This window comes from Polypterus senegalus, chromosome 14 (assembly GCF_016835505.1).
Source record: "Polypterus senegalus isolate Bchr_013 chromosome 14, ASM1683550v1, whole genome shotgun sequence".
Lineage (NCBI taxonomy): Eukaryota > Metazoa > Chordata > Cladistia > Polypteriformes > Polypteridae > Polypterus > Polypterus senegalus.
The window spans coordinates 126,891,931-126,905,557 of NC_053167.1; the positions used below are offsets into that span (position 1 = coordinate 126,891,931).

Here is a 13,627-nt window from a genome sequence, read left to right on the forward strand (position 1 = left end):
CATGGAATAAAGACTTGACTCGCGGGATGTGAAAGTGTCTCTCTGAGAAAATCACGTCTCGTCTCCTCCAACCTTCCAAGATTTTTTTTTATAATAAAGAAATAATTCTGGCTTCATGTAGAGAAAATCGTCTGTCTATTTTACAGAGAGATTGGAGGTACGTAATTTCTATAATTTACCGCTGTGTGTGTTAATTTCAGGTTCTCCCAGTAAATGTTTCTTAAAATACTTTTGTCATTGGCCATTTAGTTATTTGCGTGTTGCAATATAATAGTTAGCTTTTTGAAATCAGAAAGGTGAAAATGAGCATGACATTGGCAGTAACCAAAGTACAACATACTGCAGTGCACTGCACAATAAATTTCAGGAATTTTGATGGCGACACCAAAAAATCAGCTCCAGAGACTGCTCACACTGAATGAAATTTCTGACATGACCGAAATTCTTCCAATCGTAAGACAAACCTTTCACAAATGCAATTGGGCATCGCAACCCCTCACATACTGCGCATGAGACGACAGCCAATAAAGCTAAAATTTGAGCTGACTGGCGACTGCAAAATGGGCATAAAATGTCCGACATTATCAAGAAAAGAATCACTCAGTCAGAGTAAGTTCATAACAGATCTTGGCATTGTGAGTTCATTTCAAGTAATTGGTGCTCTTGCAAATATGATTTTATTGTAACACTGTTGGGGTCTAACTAAATAACATTTTTCAACAAAATATGATTCTTCCACCTCATAGAGTTTTGGCCTGCAATATTGTATTCCAAAAATCATAGCTTTGGTTCACATTTTTGCACCATGTTACACTGATCACCTGTGCTTCAGTTTCAGTTTTGATGGTCTCTCTTGATTATTCTCCTCTGTTTTAAGCACACAAAGGCTGTTGGCAGCCCCTTTGTACGTCTGGATTAGTAAAGTTGGCACTCCATTTGCTTCGTTTCAAACTTTGTACACACACACACACACACACACACACAATCTCTCTGACAATCTCCCATCTCTCTTCTAGTGTACAAGAATTGGGCACCGATATCATTAAAAAGATAATGGAGGAGCTTTACCTTCCAAAGTACGGTCACCTCTTTTGTGTCTGAATGATGTGTTTCTATTTTTCTCCAAACATCCAACCCCTCAGTTTGTCCTAAAACAAAAAGGTACAGATATCAAAAATGCAACACAAAAAGAGTTCTATGTGTTTTGGCACTTAAGTGATGGCGATGACCGGAAGATGTATTGTGAAGGCAAGTGGCAGTGGTGGATGAATACAAAAGACAACTTAATGTGGGAGTTAATCAGCTTGGAGATTGATCTTAATATTTTCTATCCTAAGTGAAATTCTCAAGGAAACAAAATTGAATTACTAAATTAATGTGCTTGAACATGAGACTCTGGCAGAGGCACTCGAGCAGTTCAAGGTCGAGCGTTATTAAATCATAAAGCGTGGGAACAAAATTAAAATTAGGCAAGAAGCAGTTACGGGAGTTGCAAGGAAATGAAAGATCCAATCAAGTTCAGTTTTTTCAGTTTGTCAAACAAGATGTCAATAGGAGATCATCTTGTCATCTCACATTAACTGGATAAATTCATATGGCTAGAAATTAATAACCTTCTATTTTTTGATATACAGCTCTCCCTTGCAATTTGCAGGGTTAAGGACAAAACACCCCCATAAATGTGAAAATCGACAAATATGTTTCAGGCCTGTGATTATACAGTATTCTAAGTTCATTGCACTAAATATGATACAAAACATTACAAGAAACCTCAGATAGAACACTTGCTGCGTAAGTTAATCATGCATGTGAGGCTGGCTGCTGAGACAAAAATGAGTGTCGTCCCCCAGACAGAGAGCGTAGTTACACAATTTTATTAATTGTAGCTTTTTTAAAACTTTTACTTATAATAATACATTTGTGTGTATTTATATAGAAGTAAACAGTAAAAATGATTAATTTTACAAATACAAAAGTAATCCAACAAAACACTAAGCACAAAAGGATAAACACCCACGGCACAGTCCAGTTTCACAGATGCAGATGATGGCAGTCTAGTTATGAATTGAAACCCCATTTGAACAGCCTCCCGAAAGTGATGTGAAGTTTTGTCCTACCACGTTGCTGATGTAAGTGAAGATTTGTAGAAGCTTGGAGCACTCTCCAGATGAAGACATTTTCCAATCCAGATGAAATCACACAAACAAACACTGTAATCCAATGGGTGTAATTGTAATCCAATTGTGCAGTAAAGCATTGAAACAAAAAGCTAAAGGGAGCCAACTATCTTATGGCTCCCTTTTAAATATTACTTCATCTGGTTTCAACCAGCATTTCTAACTGCAGCCAGTACAGGTGCCCAATGGCGCAGTACTTCCAGGACTGCTGGGATTTGTAGTCCATTCAAGTAGTGCTGCTACAGCGTCATCTGCAGTTTTATATAATAGGTGACAAAACTCGTAAACCTGCACACTGAAAGGGTCAACCTGTACTTTTCAGAATATCTTTTTATATATATAATTTTACTGATTTTATTTGAAGAAAACAACATTCAATACAATCATGTCAAACTTAACTAGCCTCCACCCAATAGAAAGAGAGGAGAGACTACAACATGAGCAAATCTTTAAAAAATAATAAAGAAAGGAGAATGTCATTTTCCCCAATATAAATGCTTATTCTAAGATTTGATTAATTAAATTTTGATATACAGTGATCCCTCGCCATATCGCGCTTCGACTTTCGCGGTTTCACTCTATCGCGGATTTTAAATGTAAGCATATCTAAATATATATCATGGATTTTTCGCTGGTTCGCGGGTTTCTGTGGACAATGGGTCTTTTAATTTAAAGTACATGCTTCCTCAGTTTGTTTGCCCAGTTGATTTTATACAAGGGACGCTATTGGCGGATAGCTTAGAAGCTACCCAATCAGAGCATGTATTACATATTAACTAAAACTCCTCAATGATATATGATGTGCTTCCCGAGCGGATTGTTTGCTTTTCTCTGTCTTTCTCTGACAGTCTCTGCGCCTGACGGAGTGGGTGTGAGCAGAGGGGCTGTTTGCCTAGAGAATATGGACGCTCCTATAAGAAATGCCGCTTTATCGCGGTGACCCAAAAGCACGTATTGATTTCTTGATTGTTTGCTTTAATCTCGCTCTCTCTCTCTCTCTCTGACGTTCTCTGCTCCTGACGGCGGGGGTGTGAGCAGAGGGGCTGTTTGCACTAGTGATGGGAAGTTCGGATCATTTTACTGACTCGGATCTTTGAGTCTCGTTCAGCAAAATGAACGAATCATTTTTCGAGTCATTTCGTTCAATTCTCTTCCGCTCAGACTGCATAGGTTAAGCTTATGGGGCTGTCACGTGATGAACGAACGACTCGAACCTGAAGACTCGAGAGATGAACTAATCAATTCTGTTTCTGGCTCAGACTGAGTTGGTTAAGCTTATGGGGCTATCACGTGATGAACGAACGACTCGAAAAACCCGAAGACTCGAAACACGTGAATCAATTCCAATACAGAAACTATAGGAAGTTGCGCAAATGCGCATGCGACTGAACGAATCACTCCCACGAGACAACTCGTTCTTCCCGAGTCACATTTAAGATTCGTTCAAAATGAACGAATCGTTCAAGAACGACCCATCACTAGTTTGCACAGAGGATGTTTGTTTAGAAGATATGGAGGCTACTCTAAAAAATGCTGAAAGACTACCTTCACATTGCTCCCTTCTTTGCGGCTGCTTTATCGCGGTGCTCATACTTAAAAGCCCAACAGCACATATTGATTTTTTGATTATTTGTTTTTCTGTCATGCTCTCTCTATCTCTCTGACATTCTCTGCTCCTGACGGCGCTCAGTTGAACAGAAGATCTATTTGCATTCTTTTAATTGTGAGAAAGAACTGTCATCTCTGTCTCGTCATGGAGCACAGTTTAAACGTTTGACTAAAGGGTGTTGTTTCATGTCTAGAGGGCTCTAATAATGTTAACAGTGTGGGAGAGTTTATAAGGGCTTAAAATATATAAAAATAACCATACAAACATATGGTTTCTACTTCGTGGATTTTCACCTATCGCGGGGGGTTCTGAAACGGAACCCCTGCGATCGAGGAGGGATTACTGTATTTTTAAAATGTTTTGGACAGATCCTCTAAGTAAGAATTTGACATTTTCAAATTTCAAATAGTATAGAACATCAGGTACCAGCTGACTTATAACAGGTGGGCTGGGATTCTTCCAGTTGAGCAAGATAAGTCCACATGCTGGTAGTGTGGTAAAGGCCATTAGAATTTGTTTGTCCTTCTCCACTTTAAGCCCATCTGGGAGTCCACCAAACTGTTAATGGGTTAGGAGTGATTGTGACACCAAGGCTGTCTGATAGGCACTCAAAGACTTTTGTCCAGAATGATGTCAATTTGGTGTACACCCAAAACATGTCGCCCAGTGAGGCTGGAGCTCGATGGCAACATTCACAGGTTGACTCTTGCCCTGGATACATTTTGAACAATTTTAAATGAGATAAATGTGCTCGATAACAGTTTTTAAGTTGGATGATTGAAAGCTTTGCACGTATGGTGCTGGAGTATATTCTATGCATGACTACCTTCCACTTTTTTTCAGAGATGTTAAGTGAAAGATCCTTTCCTCAACATACCTTGGGATTGTTTCAGAGTATCCCCATATATTAACAAACCCATTTTAAAAAAATACAGATACAATTCATTAAATTATTCAACGATCTGAAGCAGAGGAGGGTAAGACACTTCCTAATTTCTACTGTTATTACTAGGTAATGTACAGTGACAGTGAAATATGATTATTTTTCAATGTGGTGTTGACGCTTGCTCATTTTCTTGACTTTTGTGTTTAGGTCTGTCATACTGCCTGGTGCCTGTCACAGAACACAGAACAAGTATGGTTTTACTACCATGTATGCATTTATTATGTTCCCTACCTTTTTAAATACCTTCTGTAGGTACCTGGAAGGAAGGACAGGCATCTTGGCTGGGATAAAGGAAGGATTGATGTCAGGCCAGGAAAGGAGCAGGTGAAGAAGAAGCTCATTTCCCCACACAACCCTCACTCAGAGCGACAGGACTGTGTCTCTGGACTCCAACTCCCATGCCACCCTGTGGGTGTCCTAAAATGGTCCAGCTGTGAGGTACACTGCCACCTGTTGTGTGGGGGAATAAGCTGCTCCCAGCTCTCATTCCTTCCACTATGGCCTCCTGACCAGGCATGAATCCTTCCTTTATCCTGGCCAGGATGCCTGTCACCTCTACACTCCTCTTTTTACTTTTGCTTTTTAAACTCACTTTTTGGCAGCATTGACTCTGAAAGGTCCTATATATAAAAATGACAATGTTGTTTTGTCACCTATTTGTGGTGTCCATTCACAGAAAGGGTCACTCCAATCACTACACCGAGTTGTGTCCATTAGCAGGCAGCACCGGATGCTGAGGTCGTATTTGGTCAAGGGCTTGAATTTGTGCTGCAGGTGTACGCAGCTCTTGTTTTCACTTTGATTACCTGTAACCTGAAAAGAAAGACACATTATAATGAAAGTATAAAGATTTTCATCCTCATTCATTCTTATATCCCAGAATCACACTTCTTTCTACAAGCACCAGTTTATGGGTTTGGAAGAATACTGTCATCTCAAATGATAGATAATACTTTTCAAAATGGCTAGCCCATGTGGTGATGCAGCTCATGGTCTGTAAGGGAATGTAGGCTGGGGATTAATGGGAACGGTATAAGAATATACAAGGGCATTCTTTACTCCAATCCCAATCATGGATAATCTCATACTTGACCCATAGGAATGAAAAATCAAAGAAGAGATCTACTTAAACTGTGGTGGGCTGGCGCCCTGCCCGGGGTTTGTTTCCTGCCTTGCGCCCTGTGTTGGCTGGGATTGGCTCCAGCAGACCCCCCGTGACCCTGTAGTTAGGATATAGCGGGTTGGATAATAGATGGATGGGTGAGATCTACTTAATATCTTTTTTGGTTTCTCCTAGACGACAATGAGTTCAAAAAGAAATAAAATGGAAACATGTTCTTTTGTCTTCTACTTCTCAGATTTTTCTCCTGAGACTCAATACACCGTTATTCTCACAAGCGTCTCTCAGCCACAAAAAAATCACAAAGTCTCACAATGGGCTCAGATCTACCAAATGGTGTCTTGACATTTTTTTTTGCATTGTGTGCTCAGTACTATATTCAGCAGAGAAGTGGTGTGTTAAAGAATTTATGAAAAAGAAAAGGAAACATTTTTAAAATAACGTAACATGATGGTCAATGTAATTGTCTACGTATATTGGAAGTTGCAGAAATAGTGAGGAGGGGTTTCCCCTATCTATATATACAGTTTAGGGGGTGCACCCGTTTCCCACCTTGGGTGTTGCAATAGGACATGAAACATACCTAACATTTGTAAGTACACTGCAAGGAATGAGCATTCAAAATTTCAGCTTCCCACCTATACGGAAAGTGGGAGAATTAGTGATGAGTCAGTGAGGGCTTTGCCTTTTATATGTTTACTATATATACTAGACATTAAGTCCGTTACAATAACGGGTGCTAGAACAGTAGTGCATAAACATTAGTAGGAACGGTCTATATTAAATGGCAAGGGACCTTGTATGTGGCTGTAATATGTGTCACTGTATTGTGTGCCTTTAATTTTCTCTCTCAGTAATACTGGTTTGTATTTTCGTAAAATGCCTGTAATTTTGGCAGACAGTAATACAGTGGAACTGAAGTAATTTCCCCCATAGGATTGTATGTATGTAAATACAATTAATCTGTTCCAGATTGTATGAACTGTATGTAAATATATATATTTTTTAACATTTTAAGCACAAATATAGTTAACTATACCATAGAAAGCACAGCGTAATAGTAAACGAAATGTAAAAACATTCAATAACACTAAGAAAACCTTGAACAACAGAGAAAACTAACACTGCAAGAGTTCACGCTACAGCCTTACGACCCGCTTGCTAAAAACACCTTTTTTAATGACTTTTAAGCACAGGGGAAAAAAATGAACATTTGAAAAATCTGTAATCTAATAAACAACTAAGAAAAGTAACATTGCAACAATGCACGCATGTGCCTGTGTGTGTGGGTGTGTCTGACTCTGTCCCGTGCCTGTGTGTGTGTGTGTGTGTGCTGGGGGGCGTGCGGTCGGGCGTGTGTGTGTGTGTGTGCGAGCTTGACTGTCTCTGTCGCGGGCCTGCCTGCGTGCGTGTGTGCGCGTGCATGTCTGTCCCCCATGCGGGCCTGTCTCTGTGTGTGTGTGTGAGTGTGTCTCTCGGGCGGGCCTGCCTGCCTGCGTGTGTGTGTGTGCGTGCGTGTGTGTCTGTCTCTCTGGTGGGCCTGCGTATCTGTCTGTCTGTCTGTCTCTCGTGCGCACGCACCTGTGTGTCTGTCTCTCAATCTCTCTCTCTCTCTCTCTCTGCACACACAGGGAATGCACAGGAAGAGACTGAACACGTGCCGTGTGGCCCCGCGCATGCACACTTCACCAGAAGACACACACACGGACACCTGGATGCACACAGGGGTTTTATTAAAGAGGATGATATATATATTGTGACAGATAGGGGTCGCTGTTGCCCATTGAACCCTCAGACAACACGTTTAGACACAAGTTAAAGTCGCAATAATGACTTTATTATTATAATAATGTGCACAAAGCACCTCCACCTCCACTATACTCAGTAATTCCACAATAACAATAATAAATCAAATACAATAAATCCTCCTCTCCTCCCAGCAGCTCCGTCGCACTCCCACCCAACTCCGGCTCAGCCTGCTGGAATCTCCCACAGTCCTTTTATACTTCTTGACCCGGAAGTGCTTCTGTCCCTCAGTCCACGTGATTTCATAACACTTCCGGGTCAGGTGAAAACTCTTTCTTTTCTTCAGCCCGGAAGTACTTTGTTTCTTCCGTCCCTGTGACTAGGGAGTACTTCTGGGCTATATGGGAAATACAACTCCCTGTTCTTCCCTGCAGCTTCCCCTGGCGGCCCCCACAGTATCCAGCAGGGCTGTGAAATAAAACTCCAAAGTCCATGATGCCCTGCTAGAATTGGTGCTGGAAGCACTGGGACATGCACTGAACTGTTTGTAAATATTGTATATAGTTGGGTGAATAAATGGGTGTGCTGGGTGATAAACCGTTGTCCGTCTGTCTGTGTCCGGGTCCCGTTCCACAACATATATATATATTCATGGCATTCGTAGTCTGAATCACAATCTGATTGTATGGGTGGTTACCTACCAGGTAACGCTTGTGGTTGGTCTGCAAGTCGGCAGACATCTGCCACGGTGCCCTCTTTCAGTTGCGGGAAGTAGATCATAGAATGGTTGAATAGTTTACTGTCAAATAATGCAAAGAGTACGCAACACGTGTTTCACCCTAATTCTGGGCTCATCAGGCGTACACACCAACTGAACCCCTTCTCTGGGATCAAAACCTCGGACGTCAGCTTCAGAGGCGAAGCCTCTTTACGTTGAGCAATGACGTGTGGTTTGTTTATTTGACAGCAAGTAGATCGGGGTAATTACATTCATGGCATTCATAGTCTGAATCATAATCTGATTGTATGGGTGGTTACCTACCAGGTTACGCTTGTGGTTGGTATGCAATATATAAATATTGTGGCCGGTGCCGAGTCACTGCCTCTAATGGCAGCAGCAGCTGCACAAAGACAGCTCAGTAGCTGGTCTGATGCGTATTCCTACTGCGTAACGCCGGCAGCTGCTTGCTGATACTCTGTTAAACAGTAAACCAATGGCAAAGTAATACAACTGCCATTTGGAAACTTCTTCGCAGATTGCATTTCATTGGGAAACAAGCACAATCTTCACTTGCCCTCAGAATCAGCTGTTGTTTAGAACATTAAAAGGCGAGCGGTGACCTGTCCATCTGCTCACTCTCCTGTCCTCTTTCCTCTAGACTGTGTCTACTCCAGCCGTTGCTTCCAAACCGCTGAACCTGCTCAACAAAGAAGGTTTTGTGTTCTTTTAATGTGAAGAAGGGAGCTTTAACCTGTATGCTTGGGTGCTGAAGAAGACCCCCTATTTTGATTAAAGCCTTGAGACTGTTCCTACCTTCTAAGCAATAAAGTTATTCTTTTCTTGGTAACCTTGTCTTCCTGTCTCTCGTGCAACTCTGTGGCCCATACATGACAAGATATATATATATTATACTTGTATATACTGTATTATACTGTGTGTGTATATCTATACTAATAAAAGGCAAAGCCCTCACTGACTCACTCACTCACTCACATCACTAATTCTCCAACTTCCCGTGTAGGTAGAAGGCTGAAATTTGGCAGGCTCATTCCTTACAGCTTTCTTACAAAAGTTAGGGCAGGTTTCATTTCAAAATTCTACGTGTAATGGTCATAACTGGAACCTATTTTTCTTCATATACTGTAATGGACGTTAGCTCGATGGCCGTGAGGGGCAGAGTTGTGTGTGACATCATCACGCCTGCCACGTAATCGCGTGAACTGACTGTGACCGCAGTACATAGAAAAGAAGGAACAGCTCCCAAAGAGCGCTAAAGAAAAACGCCGAATACTTTATTTGCGAGATACAAGTTTAATGGGAAGACACGAGGTATAAACGAGACTTTGGATCACTTTGTAACGGAGTTAAAATTGCTGTAGCGAGAAACGTTTAAGTGCCGGGTCTTAGCTAACATTAAATAAAGCCGTGGACATCACAAGATCGCACAAGATAGCACCGGCACAGTTCAGAAGCTTCGATGCTTGTACTCTGAGCGGCTCACATGAACTGACTATAAACGCAGTATGCAGACAAAGCAAGACCTCTAAAGAGTGCGGAGACTTTTGATCACGTGAACGTGTCTACAAAAAGTGGCATTTCCTGCACTTCAAAAATGCTACAAAGGTCGGGCAGCTGGTGCGTGCGCGCGTGCGTAGCTGTGCCGGCCTTTGAGACGCTGACTGCGCTTCTACCTTAAGTGAAAGTAAACACTTTTAATTTTTTTCCTCCTTCCCATGAGCTATAGCCCAGACAACTGTAAACACGGGATTCCATTTCCATACCGTGGCAAACTAATATTAAGGCGCTTCGCACTTTCTTTTGCACGTATACGATTATGAGGTCATCAGGTCGGATTATGAAGACACGCACAGGAGTGGAAGACCGACAGTGCCATCCCGGAAAGTTAATGGCTGGGCCGTCTCTCCAGTCTACACGAGACCCACCGTGACGCCCAAATCGTCAGCGAAGACCTCTCTCTACACTATATAAAAGAAAAAGGCAAGTTTCCTTTCTTTACACCTTCTTTCTTTTATCCCAAACCAAAGCCTTTCTCTCTTAACACTGCAGAGGACACAAAAATGATTTTCTTTTAATTGCTGGTAATGACGGTAATGCACATTACCAGAGGCACAAATTTGGACGTTCAAATAGAAAATGTAATTTCTATACCACAGCCGTCGTGTAGCGCCTTTCAAAAGGGATCAACTACCAAGAGATGATCCATATACATTTTAGCTGAGGTTAGTACTACTTACCTGTTCTGTTATACCGGCTTTAAAATGTAGCTTACCTGAAACCACTCCAGTAGTGCTCAATGTATCTTTACTTCTTAAAACGTTAATGTTTTACTGTTTAATAACTTATGGACTACATTTTATTTTTTTCCCTTGCACTCAGTGACCAAAGCTATACACACACATATAGACACATACATATATATACACATATATATACCTGTGTGTGTGTATGTATGTATGTGTTTGTATATATAATGTAGATATGTATGTGTACTGTATATATACTGTATATATATGTGTGTATATATATTTATATGTAGATATGTTTATAGATATGTATATATGTATATATATATATATATATATGAAGTGTCAGGGATGCCAGGGGCCATGACCCGGCCGGGACGTCATGAGGGACCGGATGTGGGTCTGTGCCCACCCTGGATCACGTGGGGGTTGCCTTCCGGGTTGCTCTGGGGGCCACGGGTACAGGGAATGGAAGCTCCACCTTGTAGGGCCCCGTGGTCACTGCCAGGAGGCGCCCCAATGCCTTGGGGACCTGTTACCCAGGAAGACTTTGGACGTTACCCGGAGAGCTGCCGGGAGGACAGCCGGCACTTCCGCCATGCTGGGGCATGGCCAAGGGAGGAATACCGGGAACACCTGGTGCTCATCCGGGTACTGAATAAAAGGGGCCGTCTCCATTCATTCGAGGCTGGAGTCGGGAGGAGGAAGGACGAAGCACAGAGGAGGTGTGGAGGCGGCCCGAAGAAAGGTATTGTGTGGCCAGGACTGAGTGTTTTGGGGTTTGTGCACAACTGGGTCTTAGTGACCATTATTTGGGTCTGTGTGACCATTGAACTTATTGTTAATAACTGTAAATAAACGTGTTTGTGGGTGACATGAACGTGTCTGCCTGTCTGTGTCCGGGTCAACTTCCACAGAAGATATGTATGTGTATGTATTGTCAGGGATGCCAGGGGCCATGACCCGGCCGGGACAACGGGAAGGACCGGATGTGGGTCTGCACCCACCCTGGATCACGTGGGGGTTGCCTTCCGGGTTGCTTTGGGGGCCACGGGTACAGGGCATGGAAGCCCTACCCTGTAGGGGTCCGTGGTCACCGCCAGGGTTCACAGTATATTGTGGTGGATTGCCGGCATGTTACTCACCCCCAGGCCGCCAGGAGGAGCCCTCCCGACAGCATGATCATGCCCCGAGTTCCAACAGGGCATCATGGACTTTGTAGTGTTTTTACACAGCCCTGCTGGATACCTTGGGGGCCACCAGGCGTCGCTGTAGGGGGGCTCATAGGCTCGCATGTGCCCTATAACCCGGGAGTACGTCATAGTCATGTGACAGGAAGAAACGACGTGCTCGGGGTGAAGAAAAGGACTGTTTGCCCTGACCCGGAAGGAATAAGGAATTGTGGACTGATTGGACAGGAACACCTCCGGGTCAGGGTATATAAAAGGATTGTGGGAAGGCCCAGACAGTGAGCTGAGCTGGGAGGTAGGAGGGCGAAGTGTCTGGACGAGGAGGAAAGAGTATTTTGTAGTTTATTTGTGATTTATGAGTGTGGAGTGGAGGGTGCTTGGTGCACTGTATAATAATAAAAATAATAATTATTATACTTTCACCTGGTGTTCAGAGTGGTACCTGAGAGTGTTAGAGGTGGAGCACGCCTCTATCTGCTACAATATGTATATATGTATGTGTGTATATATATATATATATATATATATGTGTAGACTCAAACCGATTATGACAGCAGCAATCCAAGCTGTGACAAAACACTAAAAAGGATGCGTGTCAGACGTCGCGGTACATTTTCTGATGCAGCTACCGAAAACAACTTTGTGACGCTGCCGCCAAATACACAAAACAATTACTTTGATAATCATGTTACGTTATTTTTAAAATGTTTCCTTTTTCTTCTCATAACTTTAACACACGACTTCTTCGCTGCGAAGCGGGGGTATTTTGCTATATATATATATATATTGTCAGGGATGCAAGGGGCAACGACCCAGCCGGGACACCTTGAGGGACCGGAAGAGGGTCAATGCCCACCCTGGATCACGTGGGGGCTGCCTTCCTGGTTGCTTTGCCAATGCCTTGGGGACCCTGGACCTCAGCACTTCCGCCACACCAGGAAGTGCTGGGGGGAAAAAGAAAAGGGACACCCGAAGAGCTTCCGGGAGAACAGCCGGCATTTCTGCCACACTAGGGCGTGTCCAGGGAGGAATGCCGGGACACACCTGGAGCTCATCCGGGATAATATAAAAGGGGCCGTCTCCCGTCAGTCGAGGCTGGAGTCGGGTGGAGGCAGGGCAAGGCAAGAGAAGAGAGAGTGGAGGCGGCCCGAAGAGGAAGGCATTGTGTGTCCAGGACTGTATTTGGGGTTTGTGTGTGCACTGGAAACTTGCAAATATTAGTTGTAAAATAAACGCGTGGTGGTGATTAACAACATGTCTGCCTGTCTGTGTCCGGGCCGCGTCCACAATATATATAGCAAAATACCCGCACTTCTCAATGGAGAAGTAGTGTGTTAAAGAAGTTACGAAAAAGAAAAGGGAACATTTTAAAAATAACGTAACACGATTGTCAATGTAATTGTTTTGTGACTGTTAAGAGTGTTGCTGTCATCAAGGATTTGATTATCATTATTTCTTTCAATCAGGTTCGTATTTGGAGGATGTGTTGTGTTCAAGTTACATTCCGTGTTTGTCAACTGTTGTAAAGATAGCGGGTTTCATTCATAGATTCCTTTCTTACTGCATCAATAAACAGCTCGTCTTCCTCTTTATTTGAGACTTCATACCTTTAGCTGGACATTGACTTTTTCCACCATGTGCTTTGTTTCCGCAGTAGCTGCACTTATGAATATGTTTGTATGCGTCACTCGCTTCATATTCTTTTGCTGCCTTCTCAATTGTGTAATGCGTTTTTTGTTCAGCGCTCTTTGGAGCTCTTTCTTGTTGTCTGCGTACTGCGTTCACAGTCAATTCACGTGAGCCGCTCGGAGTACATGCACCTAAGGTTCTCAGCTGTGCTTGTGCTATCTTGTG

General features: G+C 42.9%; 1 protein-coding gene across 3 annotated transcripts in view; it reads right to left on the minus strand.

The window, feature by feature from the left end:
• The window catches only part of il23r (interleukin 23 receptor), a 155,115-nt gene that overhangs the window by 62,668 nt on the left and 78,820 nt on the right, over window positions 1–13,627 (minus strand). For all 3 annotated transcript variants that reach the window (XM_039735809.1, XM_039735810.1, XM_039735808.1), the window contains exons 7-8: window positions 5,386–5,545; window positions 1,069–1,148 (exon numbers count right to left, since the gene is read on the minus strand). In XM_039735809.1, coding sequence (XP_039591743.1) covers window positions 1,069–1,148; window positions 5,386–5,545 — 240 coding nt within the window. The remainder of the gene's footprint in view (window positions 1–1,068; window positions 1,149–5,385; window positions 5,546–13,627) is intronic.